This window comes from Schistocerca cancellata, chromosome 1, assembly GCF_023864275.1.
Source record: "Schistocerca cancellata isolate TAMUIC-IGC-003103 chromosome 1, iqSchCanc2.1, whole genome shotgun sequence".
Classification (NCBI taxonomy): domain Eukaryota; kingdom Metazoa; phylum Arthropoda; class Insecta; order Orthoptera; family Acrididae; genus Schistocerca; species Schistocerca cancellata.
The window spans coordinates 717,652,245-717,680,129 of NC_064626.1; the positions used below are offsets into that span (position 1 = coordinate 717,652,245).

Sequence of the window (27,885 nt, forward strand, 5' to 3'; positions counted from 1 at the left end):
ACACCATCACAGAGAGCTCTTCCCATTTCTTACAAGAGTTTTAGCTGTCATTATTTTCGAAAATACTGACGACACCAAATTTCTGTGAACCTATCTGAAACATATCTGTCTTCTGAGCAACTATGTGAAATTAGTTTGCTCAACGAACAAGCAGGTGACACAAAGGCAAATTGGCAGTGTCACTGCCATGAACATCGGCTCACACTCTACACCGAAAAGGCAACAGTTACTTTTTAGGGTTTAACGTGGGACTTGCTACAGCTAGATAACCAGAGAAGTTAATCCACGCCCTCTTATTACCACAGGTAAAACAAAAATGATCAGGACGCTTTTCACTGACGAGTAAAGAATTAACTAATATCCTGCATGACGACAATCCACTCAAGTCTGGACCCAGGGAGGGTAATGTTATTGAGATCAAAACATCCCTCCCTCGCCCACCCCCAACCTAAATGAATCGATGTAATACTTTTGTATACACTAGTTTTCATATCAACTTACTTAAAGTATCATGAGAACGAGGAATTTCGAAAATCGCAAGGAAGTGTATAAAATCAGAAACTATGTTTGACAAAGGGGACCCTTCATTTCGTAGCCAGGCCAGGAAAAATGGCCTATTCATGATCTGACCATTATTGCAACAACAAATCCGACACAGTTTGTCAGTCCACAGGTAGAACCGGTAAACCAGAGGAAAACTGCGTAACGCAGGACAGAAAGGAAAACACGATTTTTTGCGATCTTAAGCAGAACAAACTGAATAAACCCGTGTTCCTCTAATTTACTCTACAGCTCTTGTACTAGGCTAGCGTTCGCACACGGACTGCTAAGTGAAACACTGCTAATGATGATTGCACCCTTAGATTTTATATTGTGCAGATTATGACGTTGTCGGAGTAGTAAGAGTTTGTTGGGAGTAAACAATTCCATGGAAAATGTAAATCCCAAGTGTTCAGATGAATTCTATCCAAATTATGTGCCGGTCGCTGCGACCGAGAGCTTCTAGGCGCTTCAGTCCGGAAACGCGCTGTTGCTATGGTCGCAGGTTCGAATCCTGTCTCGGGCGTGACTGTGTGTAATGTCCTTAGGTTACTTAGGTTTCAGTAATTCTAAGTCTAGGGGACTGATGACCTCAGATGTTAAGTCCCATAGTGCTTAGAGTCATTTGGACCATTTGAACAAAATTATGTATTTGTCTGATTGCTATTTCTTGGGAGTTAGGTTAAGGTGATGTATTTTGGATTGGATTGTTTGGGGGAGGAGACCAGACACCGAGGTGATCGCTCTCATCGGATTAGGGAAGGACGGGGAAGGAAGCCGGCCGTGCCCTTTCAAAGGAACCATTTGCCTGGGGCGATTTATGGAAATCACGGAAAACCTAAATCAGGATGGCCGGACGCGGGATTGAACCGTCGTTCTCCCGAATGCGAATCCAGTGTGCTAGCCACTGCGCCACCTCGCTCGGTATTAATAAGCAATGTAAACAAATAAATATTTTACGATCCCTATTTTTTTCCAACCTCCGATCGGTTGCGAAATTAACACTAAAGTGAAAATCTAGCGAAGCTTTATGCAGATGTGTTGCGCTCGTCTATTGGCTCGCGTCGCACTTTTTACCTCTGAGCGCCCAGCATGTACGTGAAGATACCTAGAACAGTGGTGTCTCCCAACAAGACTAAAGTGCACGGTGAGGCGTTTCGCCTGATTTCATGCACCCCACGTAACGAAACCGTGATAAATATCGTTTTTCATTAGAATTTTCGGCCGCATACTACAGTCCTGACTTGGAGCCCTCTGATTTTCATCTCTTCGCTGTCATGAACCACTGGCTGTGAGGGCAGGATTTTGGGCACAGACAGCGAGCTGCAGACCAGCGTAAGAAATTGGCAGATAGCACAGGCGGCTACATTTGTAAAACGAAGGTCCTGGAATGTCTGTGCCACGCTGCAAGAAACAGCTAAGTCGGAGCAGCGACTGTGTAAAGAAATAGCTGGAATGTTAGCTAAATGTTGCAAATAAAATGTTTCCGATTATCACTGTGATCTTGATTTATCTCCGTTTTGCGACTGATTGGAGGTTAAAAAAAAGCAGCCTTCGTACTTAAAACATTTAAAACATGCCATCGTTAATATTATTGTTTAAATCCTAGGCATCAGTTTCACGTTGAAAGTGAGGGTGGTAGCAAGTGGAGACAGAGCCAGTGTACACTGTGAACCCGCCTCCGGAGCCTAATCCTTGAGCCGCGTTTGTGCCCAATATAGAGACATTCAATATAGAGACATTAACCAGATGCTTAATGAAGTTAGCAGTAAGTCCACATCTATCAGTCGCTTCTTCTTTTTGGAAATCCATTCTCGAGTGAAGTGTTTTGCGCTTCTGTCAGCTAATAATGCAGGAAACGCTCATAATGAGCCATGAAAGGTTAACATTTGAACGGCCTGCTGTTCTCTCTCTTGCTTGAGATTACGTGACCGACTTGGCAGACTAGTTGTGACAGCTGAGCGCTGTGCGAGCCGCTCACCTCGTACTATCCGAAGGCTTTCGGGTCGAGGCAGTGTCCGGCCGCACGTATGGGAGGCGATGCCGAACATCACCCACTGCAGCGACACCTGGTACGGGAACTGGCCTGCAAGGCGGAGACAGCGGCTGTAGTCGACACATCCTTACGAAGCACGGCATCTGGCACTACCAGAGTGAAACATGGCGGATGCAACGGATCACAACCTCATGAGGAGCTGATCAAAGTGCCTCAACCGAAATAGCCAAAATACACTACTTGCCATTAAAATTGCTGCACCAAGAAGAAATGCAGATGATAAACGGGTTTTCATTAGACAAATATATTATACTAGAACTGACATGTGATTACATTTTCACGCAATTCAGGTTCATAGATCCTGAGGAATCAGTACTCAGAACAACCACCTCTGGCCGTAATAACGGCCTTGATACGCCTGGGCATTGAGTCAAACAGAGCTTGGATGGCGTGTACAGGTACAGCTGCCCATGCAGCTTCAACACGATACCACAGTTCATCAAGAGTAGTGACTGGCGTATTGTGACGAGCCAGTTGCTCGGCCACCATTGACCAGATATTTTCAATTGGTGAGAGATCAGGAGAATGTGCTGGCCAGGGCAGCAGTCGAATATTTTCTGTATCCAGAAAGGCCCGGACAGGACCTTCAACATGCGGTAGTGCATTATCCTGCTCTAACGTAGGGTTTCGCAGGGATCGAATGGAGGGTAGAGCCACGGGTCGTAAGACATCTGAAATGTAACGTCCACTGTTCAAAGTGCCGTCAATGCGAACAAGAGGCGACCGAGACGTGTAACCAATGGCACCCCATACCATCACGCTTCCAATGTGCGTTCACCGCGATGTCGCTAAACACGGATGCGACCATCATGATGGTGTAAACAGAACCTGGATTCATCCGAAAAAATGACGTTCTGCCATTCGTGCACCCAGGTTGGTCGTTGAGTACACCATCGCAGGCGCTCCTGTCTGTGATGCGGCGTCAAGGGTAACTGCAGCCATGGTCTCCGAACTGATGGTCTACGCTGCTGCAAACGTCGTCGAACTGTTCGTGCAGATGGTTGTTGTCTTGCAAATGTCCCCATGTGCTTACTCAGGGATCGAGACGTGGCTGCAGAATCCGTTACAGCCATGCGGATAAGATGCCTGTCATCTCGACTGCTAGTGATACGAGGCCATTGGGATCCAGCACGGCGTTCCGTATTACCCTCACGAACCCACCGATTCCACATTCTGCTAACAATTATTGGATCTTGACCAACGAGCAGCAATGCCACAATCAGATAAACCGCATCGTGATAGGCAACAATCCGACATTTATCAAAGTCGGAAACGTGATGGTACGCATTTCTCCTCCTTACACGAGGCATCACAACAACGTTTCACCAGGTACGCCGATCAACTGCTGTTTGTGTATGAGAAATCGGTTGGAAACTTTCCTCATGTCAGCACGTTTTAGGTGTCGCCACTGGCGCCAACCTTGTGTGAATGCTCTGAAAAGCTAATCATTTGCATATCACAGCATCTCCTTCCTGTCGATTAAATTTCACGTCTGTAGCACGTCATCTTCGTGGTGTAGCAATTTTAATGGCCAATAGTGTATTATCCAGGAGACACCTGAAGATTTATCTTCAAAGGCAAGAGGTGAGTGACGCTAACCCGCTATGAATAATTAATTACATAAATAATTGTATAAGTGAAAAGTGCGGTTATTCATTTAGCGTATGGCAAGTACAAATCACGTTTGTAGATAAATAAGCTGCTACAATAACTTTATAACTTTGGCACTAAACACAAGACATAAAGAATTAAATACAGTTATGTCATGAACAACATATATATAATTACAAATTAACATTTAGGTTTTTAATACATTGAACTGTACTTCGAGTTGCATCCAGGAAGTCCGTTGTTTGACCTGAGTAGGCTCTCAGAGGTATAACAGAACGTCAAATCACGTATGTCTGTAATTTCTTTACGTGTAATGTTTTATGTACATATAGCCTTTGACTGTGAGTTTAACAACTAATCTTTGGTCATGCGGGAAGGAGGTGGATCTTTGGAAGAGGTGGTTGATGGTCTTTGGATGGGGAGCGTGGGTTGGAGGAGGTGGTAATACAGATGTGGTGTACAACAATGTTTTATTTCATATTATTGTAGAAGTGTTAAATGTAAATAAACGAATTAAATAGTGATGTGCAAAACTAATGTAACGTTTGCTCTCTAAATATCAAAATACCACACCGCCCTACAAACCAGTTACTCTCATCCAAACAAAAAGAAAACCGCGGGAACATCGCAGTGTAATCACCTCTAGACTTCACGAAGACAACAACGCAACCATCGATATGAGTTAAGTACCAAACTGTTCGTACTTGTTAACGACCTCGGACTATAAATTTGAATCTCCTGTAGTGCCTGAAGTCACCATGTGGACACAGGAGTAGGACTACTTATAGACTGTGGAAATCATAGGAAGAGGTCTGTTAAACTTGGGGGCTCGTCCGGGATATTACAGTTAAATGCGATGAGACTAATTGTGCTTCGTTTGCGGAACATTATAAACTTTATAATTTGTAAAACATGAATAACATTGTACACGTTTCCTGGACCAGAAAAAGTAGTGTGAGAACCAACAAAGTGCTGGCTTATCGGAGAGGTGGACCTGTGATCGACGTCGTGGTGTGAAAAGATAAATACAATTCTGCTTTGTTTTAAACTTTTCGTCAAAACTGTGTCCAAACACGTGGTGTCATCATGACGCTATCAGAACAAATTAAAAAGGAAGCGGGAGAAATGTTAGACTCGAACGTGTGTGGTGTAAGTGACGAGCCAGATGACTCACAAACCGAAAGAAAACCGGATCAACAGGACTGGGTAAGTTTACTCTTTGCCAGAATGGGACAAATGCAGTCCGAATTAACAATGGCAAGGAATTCAAATAGTGAATTCCTAGAATCAAACATAAATGCATCCAGTGAGTCGCTAGAAGCGAAATTAAACTTAACTAGTGAATCGCTGGAAGCAAAAATGAAAAGCAACGGTGATGTACTGAAAGAAGAGATCTCAAATTTAAAACTTCAATTAGGAGAAAGTTTGAAGGGCGTGTACTCCAAAATTGAAGCTATAGAAAATAAGTTTGTGTCCTTAGAAAATAAGTTGGCCACAGTTAGCTCAAGTCAAGGGAAAGAGATTGAAAGGTTAACTGCAGCTCAAAGAACTGTGGAGGAGAGGGTAGACAAATTAAGTCTAGATACAGAATCAAAAGTTAACTCGTTAGATGCTGAATTAAATAAGATACAAGAGTCTGTAACATGTAATTTAAGTGTAATGGACAAGAGATTCACTGAAATGCAAGATAATTTTGTGTCTCGGAATTTATGTATGAATGGTGGAAGTGTGTGGAGTAATTCACCTGTCAAAAGTTTTCCTTGTGATAATTTACACCCTGTAGACTTTTTACAACACTGCTCTGACAACCTTGTTCCTGGCATGTCTGATAATCTAAAGATTAAATTTGTCAAAAAGTTTCTTGAGGGAGAAGCTTTGTCTTGGGCAAACCAACATTTTGATGAGTGGAAAACGTTTGATGATTTTAAGAAGAGTTTCTTAAATAAGTTTTGGTCTCAGACTGAACAGGGTAGAATAAAAAGTGAATTTTTAAATGGGCTTAGTTTCAGGGGCAGAAACCACTCAATGAAAGACTTTTGCAGGGATCAACTTAGGAAATTGGTGCATCTAGATAAACCCTTCGACGAAATGGCGCAAATTGATGCCCATAAAAGAAGGTTACCTGAGAGAATACAGTGGGAATTAGTGCATGGACCTGACGACTGTTTAGACCAGTTTCTAAAATATATAGACAAATTAGACAGGGCAATGGAGAGAAATGTGCAACAGTTTAGTATCGGAAAGCATTACAGTGGGAGGTGGAATTCTCATTACTGTGTTGAGAACCCTAGAAAGAACGATAGAGATTTTCGGAGTGAACACCAATATGATAGAACAACAGAGTACAATGCTAACGGGAGAGGGAGTAACTGGGAAAACAATGGTGTAACTAGGAACAACAGATGGGAAGGTAACAACAGAATGAATACAAATTGGAGGAGTGACAATAAAGGTAGACATCCGGAAAACTCCAGACCGCCTCAATGAGGGTCCACAGCTTTGGGGCGAACAGATTTAAACATAATAGGACCACTAACTTTCACACAAAACCCAATAGTGTAAATAACTGTACCATTAACAAACAGGTTAAAAACCAGGAATTCCAAGTGAATTATATAAATTTTGATAAAAAATTTTAGGATGCTATGTGGCACAGTAGACCACCACAAAATAAACATAGGAGAGATCAAAGTTTTGACTCAATTCTGGATGAGGAGATGTTAAATGATTTTTACAGCTGGGCAAAAAGGGGAGAGGAAGCTAATAATGAAGAGAGTAATAAATGTTTTAGTTCAGAATTGGGGGGTTGTTCACACAAGAAGGTAATAGTGAATCAGCTGATGATAAACCTAAACAACAGGAAAGAGAATCAACCATAGAAAGTGAGAAACAGAGAGAAATAGATGAAACTGGCAGTAAAGTATACCATAGTAGTGATGATGTTAGTATTTTTGATGTGGAAAGTATGGTAAGCAAACCAGAAAGTGAGTACAATGTTTTTATTGAAATAAATAATGAAGTGTTGGAAATTGATGATAGTTGTGGTGACGAAGCAAAGGAATATGATAAGAATAATGAAGTGACAGCTGAAAATCAATTGCTACATGTCTGTCCTGATTATTTCATGGTTAATCAAAGTGGTGATAACAAAAGTGAAAATATTGTGAAAGAATTAGATTTGCGTGATATTATTGAAAGTAAAGGAAGCCAATTTTTAGAAATCCTGTGGAACCAGTATAATGAGAGTTGTAGTAGCAAAGTGTTTTGGTATCATCTAAGTATAATTAGTAGAGTTTTATGCCCACGCTGGTGGGAGAGTAAAAGAAAGAGTCTGAGTGAAAGGTACATAAACAGTAGGGAGATATTTTGTGTGCAGCCAAAGTGTAAACTTGCCACTAGTAACTTAGAATCTGAAAATCAGGTAAACCTTATGAAGACTGAAAGGGAGGAAGTAGATGGAAATTATAAAGAAATTGAAAAAGATTTATTATATGAAGTCCCGGAGGGGAAGGCAGATGAAAAGGAATTAGGCTGTCCATACATTAAAATAAGAGTAAATCAGTGGGAAGGGCACTGTGTTATTGATACAGGAAGCCCCATATGTGCAATATCAGAAAAATTTAGAGATAAAATTAGAGATGGTAAGAACTTTGTAGAAATGCCGGTTGTAGGGGTAAAAATCAGAGGTGCCACTGGTAGGCAAAGTAAGGTAGTTAAAGAGTCAAGTATTGATAACGTTTGAAATTGAAAATGTGGAATTTGAGCAGGGTTGCCTTGTGGTCCCAAGGTTAGAAGAAAATATCATTTTTGGCATGCATTGGGTCTTAAAAGTGGGTGTAAGCTTCTCTTGGGAAGATAAGAGTGTTATAATTACTGAACCTGAGAAAAATAGTATTCTGAAAACAGAAATGTTCATCCTTAACTGTAGTAATTCTTGCAACCATATCAAAGCTGTTGTAAGTGAGGTAAATAATCAAGCCATAAGTGATAACACATCCTTTGACCTTATAAATGAACAAAATTTCGAAGAATTAGTCGAAGACAAATTGAAGGAAGCTGTAAATCTAAGTGAAAGTCAGAAAAATCGGTTAAGAGAAGTGTTATGGAAATTTCAGGATACATTCAGTGAGAAACCAGGGAAGGTAAAAGACTATCAGTGCAGAGTTCAACTCAGAGATCATCATCCTTTCTTCCTAAAACCATATGGCTATCCATTCTCCAGGAAAAAAGATGTAGAAAGAGAAATCCAAAAAATGGAAACTTGGGGGCTTATAGAAAGAAGTAGAAGTGCTTACAACAACCCATTATTAGTTGTGTCTATGAGAAATGGTGGGGTTAGACTTGTACTTGACTCTAGGCACCTTAATAAGTTTTTGATTAGAGAAAATGACGATCCTGACAATATGAATGAACTCCTGCAGAAATTTTATAATGTAAAATTTATGAGTAGCCTAGACTTGACATCTGGTTTTCACCAAATACCACTTGAATTTGATTATAGGAAATATATTGCTTTTTTGCATGGTGGCAAAAGTTACCAATATTGTGTTGTCCCTTTTGGATTGAATGTATCTGTGGCTGAATTTATCAGAGCACTGGATTTTGTATTAGGTGATGAATTGTCTTCAAAATTAATAGTATATGTAGATGACATCCTTGTAACTGGAAAAACCTGGGAAGATCATCTAAACCTTCTGAGATAAGTCTGTTCAAAATTGAGGGAAGGGGGAATGATTGTAAAATTGGAAAAATGTTGTTTTGGAGTTAATGAACTGAAATTTTTGGGGCATAATATTTCAGAAAAGGGAATCTTACCTGATAAGGATAAACTTGAGGCCATTGTAAACTTCCCTACTTCCAAGAACAAAAAACAACTCAAGTCCTTTTTTGGTCTCACTGGATTCTGTAGAAAATTTCTTAGTACCCAAGCTTTAAATGCAAACTGCTTATGTAACTTACTAAAAAAGAATACTGTTTGGGATTGGACACAAGAATGTCAGGATGCATTCGTGGAAATAAAACAACTGTCTCAAAGTCAGATGTTGTATAGACCTGTTATGTCGTTACCATTCTGTATAATGACAGATAGTAGTGAGACAGGTTTAGGGGCACACTTGTTTCAAAACACAGAAGTATTAGGAAAATCAGAAAACCATTCTATTGCTTTTGCTAGCTGTGTTTTACAAAAGTATGAAAAATCATATACAGTCACAGAGAAGGAACTACTTTCCATCCACTGGGCATTTAATAAGTTTAAAAGTTATCTGTTAGGGCACAAGGTAATTGTTTTCTCTGACCATAAAGCTCTATCGTACATTCAGGAGTGCAGACTCTATCATGAACGTATAACAAGGTGGGTTTTATTCCTTCAACAGTTTGACTATGAGATCAAATTTATTCAGGGTAAACATAATGTCATTGCAGATGCCCTTTGGAAAGACTACTAGTAGGTGCAGATGTTGAAAATACTTATGGAAAAGACGAGAAAGAGTTCAAACTTACGTACTTAAAGGGTGTAAAAGATGAAGCTGAAATACTGAAAATCTGTAATGATATTCGTAGAAACCAAAATCATGATGAAAATTGGAAGTTGGTTAAAAGTTATATAGGGAAAAAGGGAGGAGAAAGGGTAGATCAGTATTATAAAGTACAAAAAGGGATTTTGTTTAGGAGACCTAGACCTGACTTAGATAATTGGAAACTATGCTGGCCTGAGCAATGTATTGACACGTTAATCAGTTACATACATGAAAGCTTCGGACACTGCGGAGCAACAATATGTATACAGAAGATACAGGAAAATGTATACTTCTATAATATCAGCAGGAGAGTGAAGAAAAAACTTGAAACCTGTGATCGTTGTCAGAGGGTAAAAGTGAGTAACCAGACTTCTAAAGGATTGATGCAAAACATTTTACCAAATAAAAACCTTGAATTGACAGCTATTGATCTATATGGACCACTACCAAGATCAAGGGGAGGGTATAGTTACATCTTCGTTACAGTTGACATTTTCTCTAAATTTATAAAATTGTATACATTAAAGAGAGCAACCAGTAAACAAATTATAATCAAGCTGACGAAGCATTATTTCACAAATGTTGGTATACCCCAGGCCATAATGTCTGATAATGGGTCACAGTTTACATCTAAATTACGGAAAAATTTTATTGAAGATACAGGAATAAAACATATTTTGATTTCAGTTTGTCACCCGTCAAGTAACCCAGCAGAAGGGTACATCAGGGAAACTGGAAGGCTCTGCAGAACATACTGTAGTAAAAATCATGTTAATTGGATTGAAAATGTTACTGACTTCGAAGATATAATGAACAGCTACAGCATTCATCCACTGGTTTTTCACCTTATGAAGTAATGTTTAATAGACGACCTGCAAATTTGATTTCTGAGAATGTTGATTTCCCACCTTGTCAAACTATGACACCCCAGGAAAGAGAGACAGCTGTTAGGAACACTATGAAAAGACAAGGAGAGGTAAGAAAATGGAGACATGATGCAAGAAGTAAAGGAGTACAGTTCAGGACAGGAGATCTGGTTTTAGTAAAAACATAGGAAAAATCTAAATTGATGAGTTCTGAAATAAAGAAATTTTTTGACATCTATATAGGCCCCTTTGAAATCAAGGAAAACCCTCACCCTATAGGCTAATCTACCCAAAATCCAAGAAGTTATTTGGACTGCGCAATGTTACAGAGTTAAAACTCTACAAACATGACCCATAAAATAGTCATTAATAAGTAAAATGCTGCTCGAAAAGAACTAGTTGACTGGCCCAAGTATATCACTTTATTGTTTTATCATTCAAGGAAAACTTCATGTCAAAGTGTGGGACTATGTCAGCTAAAAGTATGAAGTAGATTTTGTGTTAATGTGAATTATGTCTGTACTAATTTGTCTTTGTTCTCTAATATACCCATTCTTTAAATTTGGTATGAGATCAGTGTGTCGGACTAAGAACCATTCTACAGTGTCATAGTAATGTCTCTTAACAGAAACCAAAGTTAATGATGTGGGCACTTTTAAAGTAATAAGATATGAATAGTGATTGTGTGTAAGAAGACAAAACCTTGTCATTTGTAAGCTATATCAGATGGAACATTATTTAATGGATAAAGCAAACTGGAGGTACTTGTAAGATTATGAGAGTGTGCTTTGAAAGACCAGGTATGTTATAGTGTGTTAAAAATATAGTGGGTAGTCATGAAATTTAATTATGCAAATTAAGAATGTATTGAGGTTTAGAGCATTATGGAAACAGATGTTGGTGTGTTACTTTTGAAACCCTTGTGATGGATTGAAGGTTATGTGATACTAATTTTGAATGCAATTTTGTCATATGATGACATGTTGGAGACCGTGGCTGTTTTTGAAGACAAATGTTGATGGTGTTAGGACAGCAACCAGCCACAAATTTACTTTGAGTTCCTTTATTCAAAGGAAACCGTTACCGGTTTCGAATCGTTGCGATTCATCATCAGATGGTTTACATGCTTTCTTTCTGACATTTGGTGTGTTTTTTATAGATTAATTGTCCTAAAATATAAATAAAACATAATTTGCAATAGTAACAATAAACATCAATTCAGTATTTACAGAAAACCTACCACCACAGATGTCAGTATTAGCAACTCATCTTGCCACCCCCGCCAACAAAAAATGGCATATTTCAGAATGATGCTACACCAAATTAAAAAAGTACCAATGAGTGACACAGACCAACAAAATGAAATCAATATAATTAAAACAGTTGCTCATAATAATGAATATAAACCCACAATAATAGAAAAACTCCACAACAAAATGCAGACAAAACCCACAGATCCACTTCACAGCAGTCACTTCAAGCCAAATCAGTGTGCCACTGAAGCCAAACCTAAATATGCTACTCTCCCATACATAGGCCCACTTTCATACCAAATAGCAAACTTATTTAAAAAGAAGAAAAATATCAGAATCAGCTTTTCCACAAATAATAAATTACAACAAAAAGTAATCCATGATGTAAACACCTCCAAGAGCCCCTACCGTAAATCAGGAATATACAAACTCAAATGTGATACATGCCCAAAATTCTACATTGGACAGACAGGCAGAAGTTTTGAAATTAGATACAAAGAACATATTGATGCTCTAAGACTTGGTAACTTAAACAAATCAGCATTTGCAGCCCATATTGCTGAAGAAAACCATTCAGTGGGAAATATTGAGGACAACTTAAAGATTTTGCATCTAACAGAAAAAGGAGCCACTATGAATATATTAGAAGAATTAGAAATACACACACACACAAAACAGCACCCCAGACTATATCCTTAACGAACAAACAGAGTTGGCTAACACCCCTTTCCTGAAAAATTTCCAAAAATTACTTTCCAGCCTCCAAAGCAAATAATATTAATACACCTATCTGCAGATCAAGTAGAAAATTTATATGTTACTATAATTCTCATGCTGCCAAATGTAATAAAATAATATACTATTTTACCTATACAGTTCTAAACATATATAAAAAACTTTATAATAAATTAGCAATAACAGATATTTAAAAATAAAAAAAATCAATCTCTCTGTACTAATGTAAAAGACATTACAGTTTTATAAAAGAATATATGATCCTTTCCAAACATAGGACATCATTGTCAAATGTTACGATATATCATAGCATCTGTGACACCCATATGTTTGTAAACTCTTTGTATGTACCAAAACATGTGGTGCTTGGTTGGAATGATCTCAGCGACAAATCTAAGGTGTACAGTGAAAACTATTACGTGTGCAACAACGAGGATGCAGTGGAAATGCATTTACATCGATTGGATGAACGTTATGGAAACAATCACTCGAAACCGACGTTTCACGCAAGTCACATGCAACTAAAATCTGCAACGCAACCATCCGTGTGTGGCGTGTTTGTAATTATGTTTTATTTATATTTTAGGACAATTAATCTATAAAAAACACACCAAATGTCAGAAAGAAAGCATGTAAACCGTCTGATGATGAATCGCAACGATTCGAAACCGGTAACGGTTTCCTTTGAATAAAGGAACTCAAAGTAAATTTGTGGCTGGTTGCTGTCCTAACACCATCAACTAATTTTGAAGTTTATATTGTGGGAGAATATTTTGTAATACTTTAGATAATTTAATGTTAAAGTGAATGAAGAGCTGTTAGGAATTTATCCCATACCCTGTTACACAATCTGGAATAATTTCTATTCATGGCAATATGCTACTTGAGCACAGGAGAGTAAACAAAAATGAAACACTGCTTAATAATGATGTAAAGTTTAGGTATAAATACTAACAATCTTACACAATTTAAGTGTAGAGTTTGTCATAATTTGACCTATAAAGCTGACATAGATGTACAATATGAGGATACTGCAATGATTGTCACAATCATATATGGAACGTCTCAGCTACCTCATTATAAAGGAAACATTCAATCATAAATATGTAAACCAATCTGACTCTGAAAATACAGTGCTGATCACACATAACTGAATTTGCACTGGATTCACCATGTGATTACATTCATCACATATACATGAATTTTCCCTAAGAGACAACCATTTAACATTGGGTATAAGTATTGCAATATTTTGAACTATGTCTATTTTATGTATATGGTTAAAAGAACCTGTTTATTTTAGAATAAAGATTTCTTTAGATTTAATGGTTGTTTTGGGCACAAGCCATGCCATAAGGTATTTTATTGAAGCACTTATATTAAAAGATTGTGAGAGATGCCTGCGTTCCACAGTTCACTTAATATATTCTAAAGAAACCACTGACAATGTTTCCTGCTATCAGAAGAGTGAGTTTAACTAAGATGCATTAAGTCAGTATTGAAGTAAACTTGAGTTTATACATATACTATATAATTATGTACCCATCTTAACACGGCTCTGCAGCTACCATGATCAATTAAATATAAGGTGCCATATTTTATTGTTAGTTATAAGCTCATTACACGTATTACTCAATACAGCCAATGTAACCTTCAAATTGTATATCATGGAAAGTATATATATATAACTAAGATCACTTGGGAAACCAATTTTATTACTAACTTTCGGAACTGGAAATTCTATTATGATGTGTGTATTAGATATATTTTATTCCATAGTGACACACAATCCCATGCATGCCATGCATGGACTTGTGTGGGGGGGTATTATAACAGAACGTAAAATCATGTATGTCAGTAATTTCTTTACGTGTAATGCTTTATGTAAATATAGCCCTTGACTGTGAGTTTAACAACTAAGGGACGGTTATCTTTGGTCATGCGGGAAGGAGGTGGTTCTTTGGAAGAGGTGGTTGAGGGTCTTTGGATGGGGAGCGTGGGTTGGAGGAGGTGGTAATACAGATGTGGTGTAAAACAATGTCTTATTTCATATTACTGTAGAAGTGTTAAATGTGAATAAACGAATTAAATAGTGATGTGAAAAACTAATGTAACGTTTGCTCTCTAGAAATCAAAATACCACACCGCCCTACAAACCAGTTAGTCTCATCCAAACACAAAGAAAACCGCGGGAACATCGCAGTGTAATCACCTCTAGACTTCACGAAGACAACAACGCAGCCATCGATATGAGTTAAGTACCAAACTGTTCGTACTTGTTAACGACCTCAGACTATAAATTTGAATCTCCTGTAGTGCCTGAAGTCACCATGTGGACACAGGAGTAGGACTATTTATAGACTGTGGAAATCATAGGAAGAGGTCTGTTAAAGAGGGCACTCTGCAATGATGTGCCGGATCGTCTGCTTCTCAACGCTGCAGTCGCACTTTGGGGATGGTGCTCTTCCCCATTTGTGTAGAGAGTCCGCACATCGACTGTGGCCCGTCCTGATCCTGTTGAGGATGGTCCAGGTTTTACGTGGTAACCCAAAGCCTGGAGGTCTGTTCGACGGTTTCAGTAAGGTGTTTACCTGTGGTGGTGCTGATTCTTCCCATTCCACTTTCCAGCGTTCTTCAAGACAGAAACCATTTTCCTCCAGATCTTTGGCCCATATAAGAGGTGGATGTCTAGAGCGCAATCTATCCTTGTTAATGCCATTGCTCAAAGTGTGAATCGGAAGTTGCGAGTTGTCTTGTATTTTTTTAAATTCTCTGAGAAGTGCATGTTCTCTTCGTAAGTGAGGTGGCGGTATGTGGCTCAGTACAGGTAGCCAGTGAATGGGGGTTGATTTTATTGTATCTGAAATAATCCTCATGGTTTGGTTCAGTACTGTGTCCACCATCTTGGTGTGAGCGCTCTTTAGCCAAACAGGGGAACAGTACTCTGCCGCAGAGTAGACAAGTCCCAAAGCAGAGCATCGCAAGGTAGAGGCGGAGGAGCCCCAGCTGGTACCACATAGTTTCTGAATGATGTTGTTCCTAGTACGGATTTTTGCAGCAGTGTTGATGAGGTGTTGTTTGTAGCTCAGGGTTCTATGTAATGCCACTCCCAGGTATTTTGGATTTTCATCATAAGGCAGAATACTGTTATCAAAATATATCTTAAGGCGTCTGTTAGCCAATTCATTATTCAGGTGGAAACACAGAGCCTCAGTTTTAGATGGACTAGGTTGTAGTCTCCATTCACGAAAGTACGTTCCCAGCAAGGACAAGTCGCTTGTCAGAACAGTCTCAGTATGCTCCATATCACGATGTTGTGTAGCTATGGCCCAGTCATCTGCATATCCAAACTTTTCAGATTTAGTATTAGGCGTATCGGCTATATACATGCTGAAAAGTAGCGGTGCCAGGACTGATCCTTGGGGCAAGCCATTATTGAGCTTCATTGTTTTGCTCCTATAATTTCCAAGTATCACCTGGAATGGTCTGTTGCAGAGCATCTCGTTGGTAAGGTTAGCCATTTTCAAACATGGCACGATGCAGAGTAGTTTGTAAATCAGGCCTTGCCTCCATACAGTATCATAAGCCGCTGTCAAGTCTGTAAATACCACGGATGTTTTTTCTTCTCTTTGGAAGCCTGCCTCGATGTGGGAAGTTAGTGAGAGGACTTGATCTGTGCAGCTCCTGTATGGCCAGAAGCGTGCTTGTTCCACAGGTATACACTTTAGGATATCTGGACTTATTCTGTTACATATAAGTCTCTCCAGTAGTTTGTAAATCATGCTAAGAAGGGCAATTGGGCGGTAGCTGTTTGGTTGGTCATTCGGTTTACCTGGTTTCAGTATCGCTATGATTTTTGCTTTCTTAAGGGTATTTGGTATTCTTCCAGTTTCCATCATGCTGGAGAGGAGCTGTGCAAGCCATAATTTCGCAACTTTACCGCAGTGAGTCAGAAACTCTGGATGAATTCCATCAAAACCTGGGGCTTTCCGTGGCTAATTTCTCTCAGAGCCAGTGTTATCTCTTCGATTGAGAAGGGCTGCGAGTGTAGTGAATTGTTTCCTACTAAAGATTTCAACTTTTTAAGTTCCTTTTTAACTTTTATGGTATGAGCTCGATCTCCTGGAGCTCTAGAGGTTTTCCTGATGTGCGCCGCAACTGTGTTTGGAGAAATAGAGCTGGTTGGTCGTTGGTTCCTGCTACTGCCACCAAGCTTCCGAAGTAGCGACCACGCCTTTCTGCTTGATTTTGTGAAGTCCATTTCCTCAACAGTCTCTATCCATTTACTGCGCCTGGCAGCGTCCAGACTGTGCAATAAGTCATCTGCAATCTCCCTATCTCCATGCTCTAGGAACTGTTTATAGAGGCGCTCACTCTCTTCGTTCCACCCCGGCACGTATTCTTTTCTAAATCCCCGGGGAATGCTGTTCTTAGTTAAGCTGATGACTGCTCCCACAAATCTTTTGTAATTTTTATAAGTTGGAGGTATCCATCCAAGGCGTTTACCAAGTTTTTCTGAGAAAGTAGCCCAGTCCGCTTTTCCAAAGTTCCATCTGGGCCGAGGATACGAGGAAATTAGGGGGATAGTAAGGCCTATTTCTATGAGCACCGGACGATGTTGGGAGTGAGGGAAGTCCCCAAGTCTTCTGCGGGAGGCTAGTATAGGTTTGTTATTAGTGTCAGCCGTAACAAAGCATAGATCAGGGTGGGTTTCAGTTCCCCATGCAGCTGACTTAAATGTACTTTGGTCTTTGGCGTCAAAGATTAGCTGTGTATTGCAATCTTCAGCCCATTTCACCAAGTCTTCACCATTCTGGTCAGATGTGCGGTATTTCCACAGTTCGTGGTGGCTGTTGAAGTCACCTACATCTATTGTGGGGTGAGGCAGGGGTTGTAGAACTTGTGGAGGCCACGAGTGGCCTGGAGGTTTGTAGATGTTGTTTACTGTTAGTTCACCTACTTTTACAGTAACTTCCTGGATATCACATGTGGTAGATGTAGAAATAAGGACTGCATCCTCTATGTCCTTTCTAACGTACGTTGCTGTACCATAATGCCTGTGATGTGTAGCACCTATCAGGTCATAGCCCGTTACTTTACCTCTTGATCTTAGCTGCTCATCGTTTTCTGTATGGGTCTCCTGGATTGCAACTATGTCAATGTTGTACAATGTTAAAATTTTATGCATGTATTGGCATTTGGCTTTACTTATGCCTTCAATATTAAGTTGGCAGACTCGTACGATCGGTCCGAGCTGTCTAGTCAAGTTGCCCTCAGAAGGACACTCAGCATTCCGTTTTCTGTGAGTCATCGTGATTTGATTATGACCAGGAGATCGTTTACCGATTGTCTCGTCGCCAGTATGGTGCTAGTTCATTTAGCGCTACCCAGGGTGCACATGTAGTTTTCAACTACGGACGCGAACTAGCTTTACACCCCGAAAAGTGCGGTGTATGAAAGTGTTGAGCTGGATATGGTGGTGTGACAGGTATTTTGAGCGCCAGGAGTTACTTCTGTGGACCAAGGAGCTGTGGTCCGCGAGATGTTGCTGTACAACAGCCAAAGGAAAGTCGTTAGCAAATGGACGCAACTACAGAGACGGAAGACGTAGGGTATTGATGTCGGCACAGCGTGCTGCAGTAACGACGTACTGCAGATCAGTGAAAACATTTAAAGACTTACTGTAGTTACCGGATTAGAAACTATTTAGCCTGGTAATGCTCTTCCGTATTTCAGAGCAATTAATAAGTATCCGACGTCTTAATTGCTATGTAGTTAGTATCCTGATATATGTAGTTAGTAAGTAGTGAAACAGCTGGAAATGGTTGTCTCTCTGAAGAAAGTTACCACGATGGAAATGTACAGTCTGCTTTATTTTCTAGATAACTGACTTATACAGGGTGTTAGAAAATTCCCGTTCGTGAAATTCTCGTTACAGACTTCTAGTACTTGTAGAAGGGACTGAGTAGATAATATCTTGTATTGGACCCGATGTTGGAAAACATATTGGTATCTATATCACATTTACAAGTAATTGATTAGGCGTGAAGCAGCACATCACTTTTTTACAGTTCCACTCACTAACATCCAAATAAACTTCTCGTGTACTCGTTGACGGGTTCTGTTCTACGTGAAGCAGTACGGCCTCTTCCATTTCGGGTGTGCGGCGTCTCCTTGGAGCACCATAGTCACGCCTGCTGACCGTGAAAGCACTCCTTTCACGAAGCCGTGATCATATAAAATTAATTGTTGGTAAGGCGGGTGCCAGGTTGAGATTCATTGGGGGAGTCCTTAGAAAATGTAGTCCATCAACAAAGGAGATGGCTTACAAAATACTCGTTCGACCTATACTTGAGTATTGCTCATCATTGTGGGATCCGTACCAGGTCGGGTTGACAGAGGAGATAGAGAAGATCCAAAGAAGAGCGGCGCGTTTCGTCACAGGGTTATTTGGTAAGCGTCATAGCGTTACGGAGATGTTTAGCAAACTCAAGTGGCAGACTCTGCAAGAGAGGCGCTCTGCATCGCGGTGTAGCTTGCTGTCCAGGTTTCGAGAGGGTGCGTCTCTGGATGAAGTATCGAATATATTGCTTCCTCCTACTTATACCTCCCGAGGAGATCACGAATGTAAAATTAGAGAGATTCGAGCGCGCACGGAGGCTTTCCGGCAGTCGTTCTTCCCGCGAACCATACGCGACTGGAACAGGAAAGGGAGGTAATGACAGTGGCACGTAATGAGCCCTCCGCCACACACCGCTGGGTGGCTTGCGGAGTATAAATGTAGATGTATGTGTAGGTATGGTGAACGCTCTTGATAAAGTCGATGAGCACCTCTTCTGTTACCGTGAGCTACGCCATTCAGAAGGATCACGTCGGTATATTCCGCAAACGTGTATTCAGCCATGTTGCTCTGACACACACAGACACGAGAGTGAGGTTCGAAGCAGGCCGGGGAGGTAGGACTGACGTCAAATAACATAAGATTATCGGACGTAACCCCTCCCTACCATGGCTATCCTGTTGCATACTTACCTAGCAGACATGTTTTCAAAAGGCTGTGGCACGGAAACGTTACAATACCTGACACGTGTTACCATTCAAAATGTTACCTGCTCACTCCCGTCTGGGAGTCCTAGAAGTTTGTAATGGGAATTTCCGAAAACCCTGCGTGATTGTCAGCAGTTGTGTCCAATTACAAAAAGATTAACAGGATGCTGGAACAGAACTCCAACATGAAAACCTGCCAAGCCTTCAAACGTGCTCGTCGTACACTACTGGCCATTAAAATTGCTACACCAAGAAGAAATGCAGATGATAAACGGGTATTCATTAGACAAATATATTATACTAGAACTGACATGTGATTACATTTTCACGCAATTTGGGTGCATAGATCCTGAGAAATCAGTACCCAGAACAACCACCTCTGGCCGTAATAACGGCCTTCATACGCCTGGACATTGAGTCAAACAGAGATTGGATCGCGTGTACACGTACAGCTGCCCATGCAGCTTCCACACAATACTACAGTTTATCAAGAGTAGTGACTGGCGTATTGTGACGACGAGCCAGTTGCTCGGCCACCATTGACCAGACGTTTTCTATTGGTGAGAGATCTGGAGAATGTGCTGGCCAGGGCAGCAGTCGAATATTTTCTGTATCCAGAAAGGCCCGGACAGGACCTGCAACATGCGGTCGTGCATTATCCTGCAGAAATGTACGGTTTCGCAGGGATCGAATGAAGGGTAGAGCCACGGGTCGTAAGACATCTGAAATGTAACGTCCACTGTTCAAAGTGCCGCAATGCGAACAAGAGGTGACCGAGACGTGAAATCAATGGCACCCTATACCATCACGCCAGGTGATATGCAAGTGTGGCGATGATGAATACATGCTTCCAATGTTCATTCACCGCGATGTCGCTAAACACAGATGCGACCATCATGATGGTGTAAACAGAACCTGGATTTATCCGAAAAAATGACGTTTAGCCATTCGTGCACCCAGGTTCGTCGTTGAGTACATCATCGCAGGCGCTCCTGTCTGTGATGCAGCGTCAACGGTAACCGCAGCCATGGTCTCCGAACTGATAGTCCATGCTGCTGCAAACGTCGTCGAACTGTTCGTGCAGATGGTTGTTGTCTTGCAAACGTCCCCATCTGTTGACTCAGGGATCGAGACGTGGCTGCACGATCCGTTATAGCTATGCGGATAAGATGCCTGTCATCTCGACTGCTAGTGATACGAGGCCCTTGGGATACAGCACGGCGTTCCGTATTACCCTCCCGAACCCACCGATTCCATATTCTGCTAACAATTATTGGATCTCGACCAACGCGAGCAGCAATGTCGCGATACGATAAACCGCAATCGCGATAGGCTACAATCCGACCTTTATCAAAGTCGGAAACGTGATGGTACGCATTTCTCCTCCTGACACTAGGCATCACAACAACGTTTCACCAGGCAACGCCGGTCAACTGCAGTTTGTGTATGAGAAATCGGTTGGAAACTTTCCTCATGTCATCACGTTGTAGGTGTCGCCAACGGCGCCAACCTTGTGTGAATACTCTGTAAAGCTAATCATTTGCATATCACAGCATCTTCCTGTCGGTTAAATTTCGCGTCTGTAGCACGTCATCTTCGTGGTGTAGCAATTTTAATGGCCAGTAGTGTATTATCTGTGGCGTTACCAGACATTGATTTACATGAAAATGTTTTTTGCTGCTAGGCGATCATCTCGTAGGGACGAGTTGGTGTACACGAAGGTAAAACAGGTGTCTTTGGGAGTACGTAGAATGCTGTACCTCAACTAAGGTGGCATCTGAGCCGCCGACGATGCGTCCGTGTACCCGGCCAAACCTCCTTTGTGGACCGCTGTGTGGGATGCGACGGACGGGCAGCTCAGCCGCTGGAACACAGAAAACACCACAATGAACACTCTACGGCGAGATGAGGCGCTCCACCCGTCTCTACTGACACATAAGAAACTAACAAAACGTTAAGTGCTGCCGACGATGGAAGCGTCACATGGAGATTATTCTTTGTCTTTAGCTACATACGTATGTATTCTCAAACGAAGTGTCCGCGGAATTTGTTTCATGTGATGGCATTGAATCACAAATGAATAGAATAACAAATCGTCCTTTGTCTATACGCAGTTTCATTGCTTTATTGTCCAATTGCAAATGGGGTGCCAAATCTACCGTGGTCAGAACTTCAGCCCAAGCTTTGTGCTTCTCAACTGCCGAATATACCTGCCCGGTATGGTGCAGATCCGTCCACGCAAAAAAGGTAGATATTAGCTTGAATGAAACATGCAGGATAGTGACAGGCTGCATGAAACCAACCCACATAGAAAATCTTCACAGGACCGCAGGTTTCAGAAACCCTGACTCACGTAGGAAAGCCCATGAACATACCGAGCAGCTAAAAGAAACCTTTGATGCCCGTCACTCAATATTTGGCCTTGAGTGTGGCCCCAGCAGACTCAAGTCCAGACGCCGTTTCCTAAGTTGCGCCTTAGATGAGCCCCATATCTACTATCCACTAAGAGAGGACCCACCAAGCGGCGTTTCTGGTGATTGGAAAACCTGGAGAACGCTTAACCGCATCAGAGCTGGGGTGGCTCCTGTGAAATCTAATCTGATCAAATGGGGTTTGTTGGACGAAAATGACGACAAATGCGACTGCGGCTCCCGACAGGACATGGAACATCTCCTACAATGCCCTGCCTGCCCGCACAGATGCACCCTCGACGATCTATGGCTGGCTAAAGAAGAAGCAAATTGTAGTTTCCGGACACGAAAAAGTAAAGTAAATTTCAACAACACACGTAAGTAAATCTCGGTGATATTTCTTAAAAGGAAATTACTCCGTGGCCTAAGTCATCTTTCTGTGACTAATGTTTCGTCTCCTAGTGTTGGTGACATCATTAGAAGGTATACTGACGCAATTAGTATTTTCAAACACACATTCAGTTTGCCCAACTGTTTATGCGTCACTACGCGACGGTCGAATCGTGGCGTCGCCAGACCGTTGCCCAAGACAGCAGAGTCGAGCCAGTGTTGTGGTGCTTCTAGTGGGGAAGACTTGCCACTGTTTGCTTTGCTTATCACTAAGGCTCACAATATGCGTACTTTCAATCCTTCCGCTTTTCTGCTGAATTTTTTTTTTTTTTGTGCTTTTCAATTTGGCATTTCTGCGCATCCTAGCATGGTAACGATTAGATCTTCATAAAATTGTGTAATCGGAGGCAGCAGCCTGACGATGTCACGATCTAACAGTTGCTTGCCTGCGTGCAAATGTTCCGCCTGCTGACGCTATTTAACTTGAAATTACCATCTTCGACGTTGCGTGACCAGCATCAGTAGACGAAACGTTAGATACACAAACATGCCTGACACGGGCCAGATGGCCGTATAACAAGCATCATCAAGCATGTGAATATTGGCCATATGAACGTATACGAAATTTTCCACTGCCTATAAAATCTACTCGTGCTGCAGGGACACTCACCGAACACGCTGGCCGCGAGCGCCAGCACCAGGACTGTCTGCCTCATCGTGTTGGGATGTTTGAGTCTGAAGACGGGATGCCGCGTACTGCCGTTCCAGGACCTTATATACCGGCCTGCTAAGCGCAGGATGCCCTCTTTTGTACTTTGGAACCAGGGATGGCGAAATTAATGAAGTCGAAGACCTTGATAACGAGACACAGTTCTGAGATTGCAGATGACATTTCGTCGACTCCGACAATCCAGTCTTTTTCGATAAATATTTCTTCATTAGTTCATATCTTTCACCATCGAAATTTAAATGGAATGTGTTGTTCTTGAGACCTGTTAATGGGCAGTTGCACAATTTCGGTCAAGCAACAGCATAATACTGAAGATGTGCGTACCCCGATTCATACCAATAGCTGAAAAAAGTGGGGTAAGGAAATGAGAGGCAGCCGATGGGACAAATAATAATGAATTAGATATTTGCATACCACGTGACCTACAATCAAAAAATGTTCAAATGTGTGTGAAATGTTATGGGACTTAACTGCTAAGCTCATCAGTCCCTAAGCTTACATACTACTTAACCTAAATTATCCTAAGGACAAACACACACACACACACACACACACACACACACACACACACACCCACACACCCATGCCCGAGGGAAGACTCGAACGTCCCCCGGGATCAGCCGCACAGTCCATGACTGCAGCGCCTAAGACCGCTCTGCTAATCCCGCGCGGCACCTAAACTTAACATTGTTGGAAACAAAGGTACAAAAATTTGTTAACGGTAGAGAAGGAACTATTATTTATCATAAGCAGCAAGAAGAAAAAGACATAGTGTAAGTATAAAATACGAAAGTTTGGGATGGAGTTATTTAGGTGAGTTAAAAGTTGCTGCTGGATATATAGGATCAGATACTGAGATGTTCTAATATCGTTAACAGAGAAAATGCAGTTCAAAACTATTGTGCAATGAATGGTGGAATCTAGATTTCCGAAGCAAACCATCGATTCCAACCTTTCAAAAAGAGACCTGTGGGATGCAGAACACAAGGTGGGGAACAAACGGAATCTTTCATGGTAAAACTGGGAACGCATAAATAGAACCAAAATAAAGACAGACTTGCCTTTACTATTGAATGGAGAAAATACGAAAGTAATTATAGAAACAGTACTGTCGTCGATAGCAAAAAGTGCCATTAAATATCAATGAGATCTCTCAGCAGCTAAGAATATGTCATTATAATTCCCGTGGGGAGCACAATAGCTTAATGACCTGATTTTCTTTTTGTATTTTGATCGGCTGCTACTTGTTTCTGTGAATACAAACATTCCATCTTTCGGTCAATCTTTGGAGGTATCACACATTGTTTTGCAAGTTCTTTCCACGTACCCTGTTATTAGTTGTCTTCGGTATAGGCTATCGTTGATCCTTATTTATTATTTATCATGCTCGATTACTTTGTAATTTTGATCCTTGAAAAGTCTCATAGGGACTACACAAGGCCGGCCGGTGTGGCCGTGCGGTTCTAGGCGCTTCAGTCTGGAACCGCGTGACCGCTACGGTCGCAGGTTCGAATCCTGCCTCGGGCATGGATGTGTGTGATGTCGTTAGGTTAGTTAGGTTTAAGTAGTTCTAGGGTCTAGGGGACTGATGACCACAGATGTTAAGTCCCATAGTGTTCAGAGCCATTTGAACTACACAAGGTCTTGAACCTGAGAACAGTTCGTTGCAAAGCAGCTGACAAGGAAGCCTGTTATCATTAACCTGGAAAAATTTCCCAACCAACCCAGCTGATGTACAACAACGATGCCTTCTATACTGCCGATTTCTGCTCATTATAGAGCTTGGAAACTGGTGACTTACTCTTCCCATATATTTTTCGAAATGTAAATTTAAAAATTGCTAAGAATATGACCATAATATTAACAAATGTGCAAAGTATATCATGTAGGCTCAAGTCTCCAAACAGTTATTCTTATCGTTCTGAACACACCAACCCTGTAACCAATAAAAAGCTTAATCTGCGAGTACGTTTTCGCCAAGTTGACGGTGTTTGATGAAACACGTTTACTCGGGAAAAAAAGCAATATATTAAACGTTCCCGAACTGTTAGCTACATTCCAGGGTGAGGACTATCATACCAACACGACTTCACGTTATTTCGGGTGTTAACATCTACGTCTATATCGATACTCTGCAAGCTTCCTTACAAAGGTCTTCTCACTTGCATTTGTGCAAAGGTGTTCGTGCTATTAAAATAATTCATACAAGCAGTCGTGGAAAAACTTCAGTATGCTGAAATAACTTCATTACTATGCCATCATAACCGGCTTACTAAACATATTCTTCAATTTACTTCAGCTGTTACGTCATTAATAAGTGCTACTGAATCTTTGGTTAACCTACATAGTCCTAATCCGACGATTATGGCTGATTATTATTTATGAATGGCAGTTAGTATACAGAATACCTACACAGCAAAATAAAAGACTTTAAGATGAGTGCTAATGCACGAACATGATATATAACGGTAAGGCATTCTGATTACAAGTCTAGGTTACAACAAATACTTTTACGTCTTACTGAAGCTACTATTCTAATAACAACAACAGTCGATAATAGTTTATAGATACGTCACAATGAAGATCTGTTAGTAATGAAATGCTATTTTATGAAGTCTCAATGTTATTTTACTAAATTAAGAGAATATTTCGCTCAACCACATGCATATATTTAATCACATTGAAATCTGATCATATTAAAACTGACGTGTTTCGGAAGAACGGTCTTCCTCGCTCAGACGCAAATCATAGAAAAATATTGAGAAGGTGTGTGCCTCAGGATAGAAGCTTGCTCTTTCGTAGCTCGTCAGTTTTAATGTGGTCAGATTTCAATTATCTTCGTAAGTTTTAATGTGATCAGATTTCAATTATTCTCTGAAACTGAGAAATTCCAACTGCGACCTCGCTTCCGTCGATCTATAGATGAAATTAATGTTTCTTCTTGGAATGAAATCGTAGACTTCCAATTACGACAGGTCCACATTTCAGACATATTTACAGCAGTTGTTTGCAAACCTGTAAGCAGTTATTACACAGGAAAGAATCTAGCAAACAGTGAAACTGAAACGACACCAAATAGTAGCATCTCCTTCTACATCCTCACAGATGCTCTACAAGCCACCGTGTATGGTACGTGGCGCAGGGTACTTTGTACCACTGCTGATTATTTCCTTTCCTAGTCCACTCCCAAACAGAGCAAAGGAAAAACGACTTCCTATACTGCTTCGCAAGAGAACTAATTTCTCTTCTCTTATCTCCGTGACCTTTATGCAAAATGTATGTTGCCGGCAGCAGAATCGGTCTGAGTCAGCTTCAAATGTCATTTCTCTAAATTTTCTCAATAGTATTTCGCGGAAAGAACGCCGTCTTTCATTCAGGGATTCGTGTTTGAATTCACGAAGGATCTCCGTAATACTCGCGTGTTGGTCGACCCTACCGATAACAAATCTTTGATGCAAATTCCAAGATATTTATAAATTGTACATTTACGTTTTGTGAGTAGAAGGCAATATGATGGCAACTCAAAGGAATTCCTGGGAAATGCGACAATTCGCGTCAAAGCAACAGAAAACTCGTCTCCGAAACCATTTTGGCACACGACTTTCTATGACTCAGAATGTTATGCACCTTTGGGTTTACTACGTTAAAACGAAGTTTAAGCTCTTTATCATGTCTCTTGCCTAAATTAAGATCAGATTGTCATTATTTTCTTGTACATTCAACGAATGCACGTTAGTTTATGAGTACACTACTAGTAAGTTACTAATTAGTCTGTTTTTAATCTCATTCTACCCTCTCAGGTAAGTATCATAAAACATTATTCATAACCTAAGATACCAAGAACGTGAAGCACAGCTGAGATGCCAGATTCAACTTTTATTACTAACTGACCACCGTCAAACAGTTATTTCTCTGTGGTGCACAGAATAAACACAAGTGTTATTTACCGTTTTGTTATCTCTGTGGGCTGCACGCGTACATCACTTGTAGTTGTAATAGGCAGTTGTCACCTCCTGCGATGTCGAAAAACGATTTCAGATCAAGCTGCCAGTTAAACAACTTCGAGAAAAGTACGATTTCCTGGTACGATTATTTTTTGCAGTTTTTAGGGTAGTGCATTAATTGTATCTTACTGTTACCTACTGTCAGGAGAAAAGAAGGAAAGGAAATCCCATTTACGTTCTAAAATACAGGATGCATATAAGAAAGCTGATGGAACATTTCTTCACTCAAAAGGTATATACGTACGTTCTACGAATTTCAATGAGTTAATGTACTGGACAATAAAAGTCAGCCTACAATCATGAAAATAATAGGGTTTTGCTAATTTAAACCCTATAAGGTGAAATATTCGCCATTCGTTCAGAAAACCCAGCGATGTATTGCTACTGCAGTGTATATATTTCAAGAAAAAAAGAAACAGTCTTCACCAACCTTCTCCATACTCAACAGCCAATCCCGTAAGTTCAATCCTATCTAGGAAAAAATACGTATCTATGAGGAAATGAAGAATGATATCGAAGCAGGGTGCGCAAACACAGTGCCGGAAAAAAAAATGCAACACCCTCAAAAACTATTTTCAGTAGTATGAGGGTATAACACATGCTTACTGAGGGGCTGTAGTGTTAGTGATACATTTGTGGCGGTCATCAGCGATTAGATGGCGCTCAAAAGGCCTGGTTTGCCGCTGTTATCAACAGTGGTCTGAGGAATATTCTCATATCTAT

The 27,885-nt window shown here is 40.8% G+C and overlaps 1 protein-coding gene across 1 annotated transcript in view; it reads right to left on the reverse strand.

Annotated features, from left to right (window-relative positions):
• LOC126097323 (kallikrein-7-like) overlaps nucleotides 1-23,144 on the reverse strand; it is a 34,131-nt gene extending 10,987 nt beyond the window's left edge. Inside the window, exons 1-2 of the mRNA XM_049910593.1 lie at nucleotides 23,099-23,144; nucleotides 21,388-21,491 (exon numbers count right to left, since the gene is read on the reverse strand). Of these exons, the coding sequence (XP_049766550.1) occupies nucleotides 21,388-21,491; nucleotides 23,099-23,144 (150 nt within the window). The remainder of the gene's footprint in view (nucleotides 1-21,387; nucleotides 21,492-23,098) is intronic.
• Nucleotides 23,145-27,885: the final 4,741 nt, after the last annotated feature.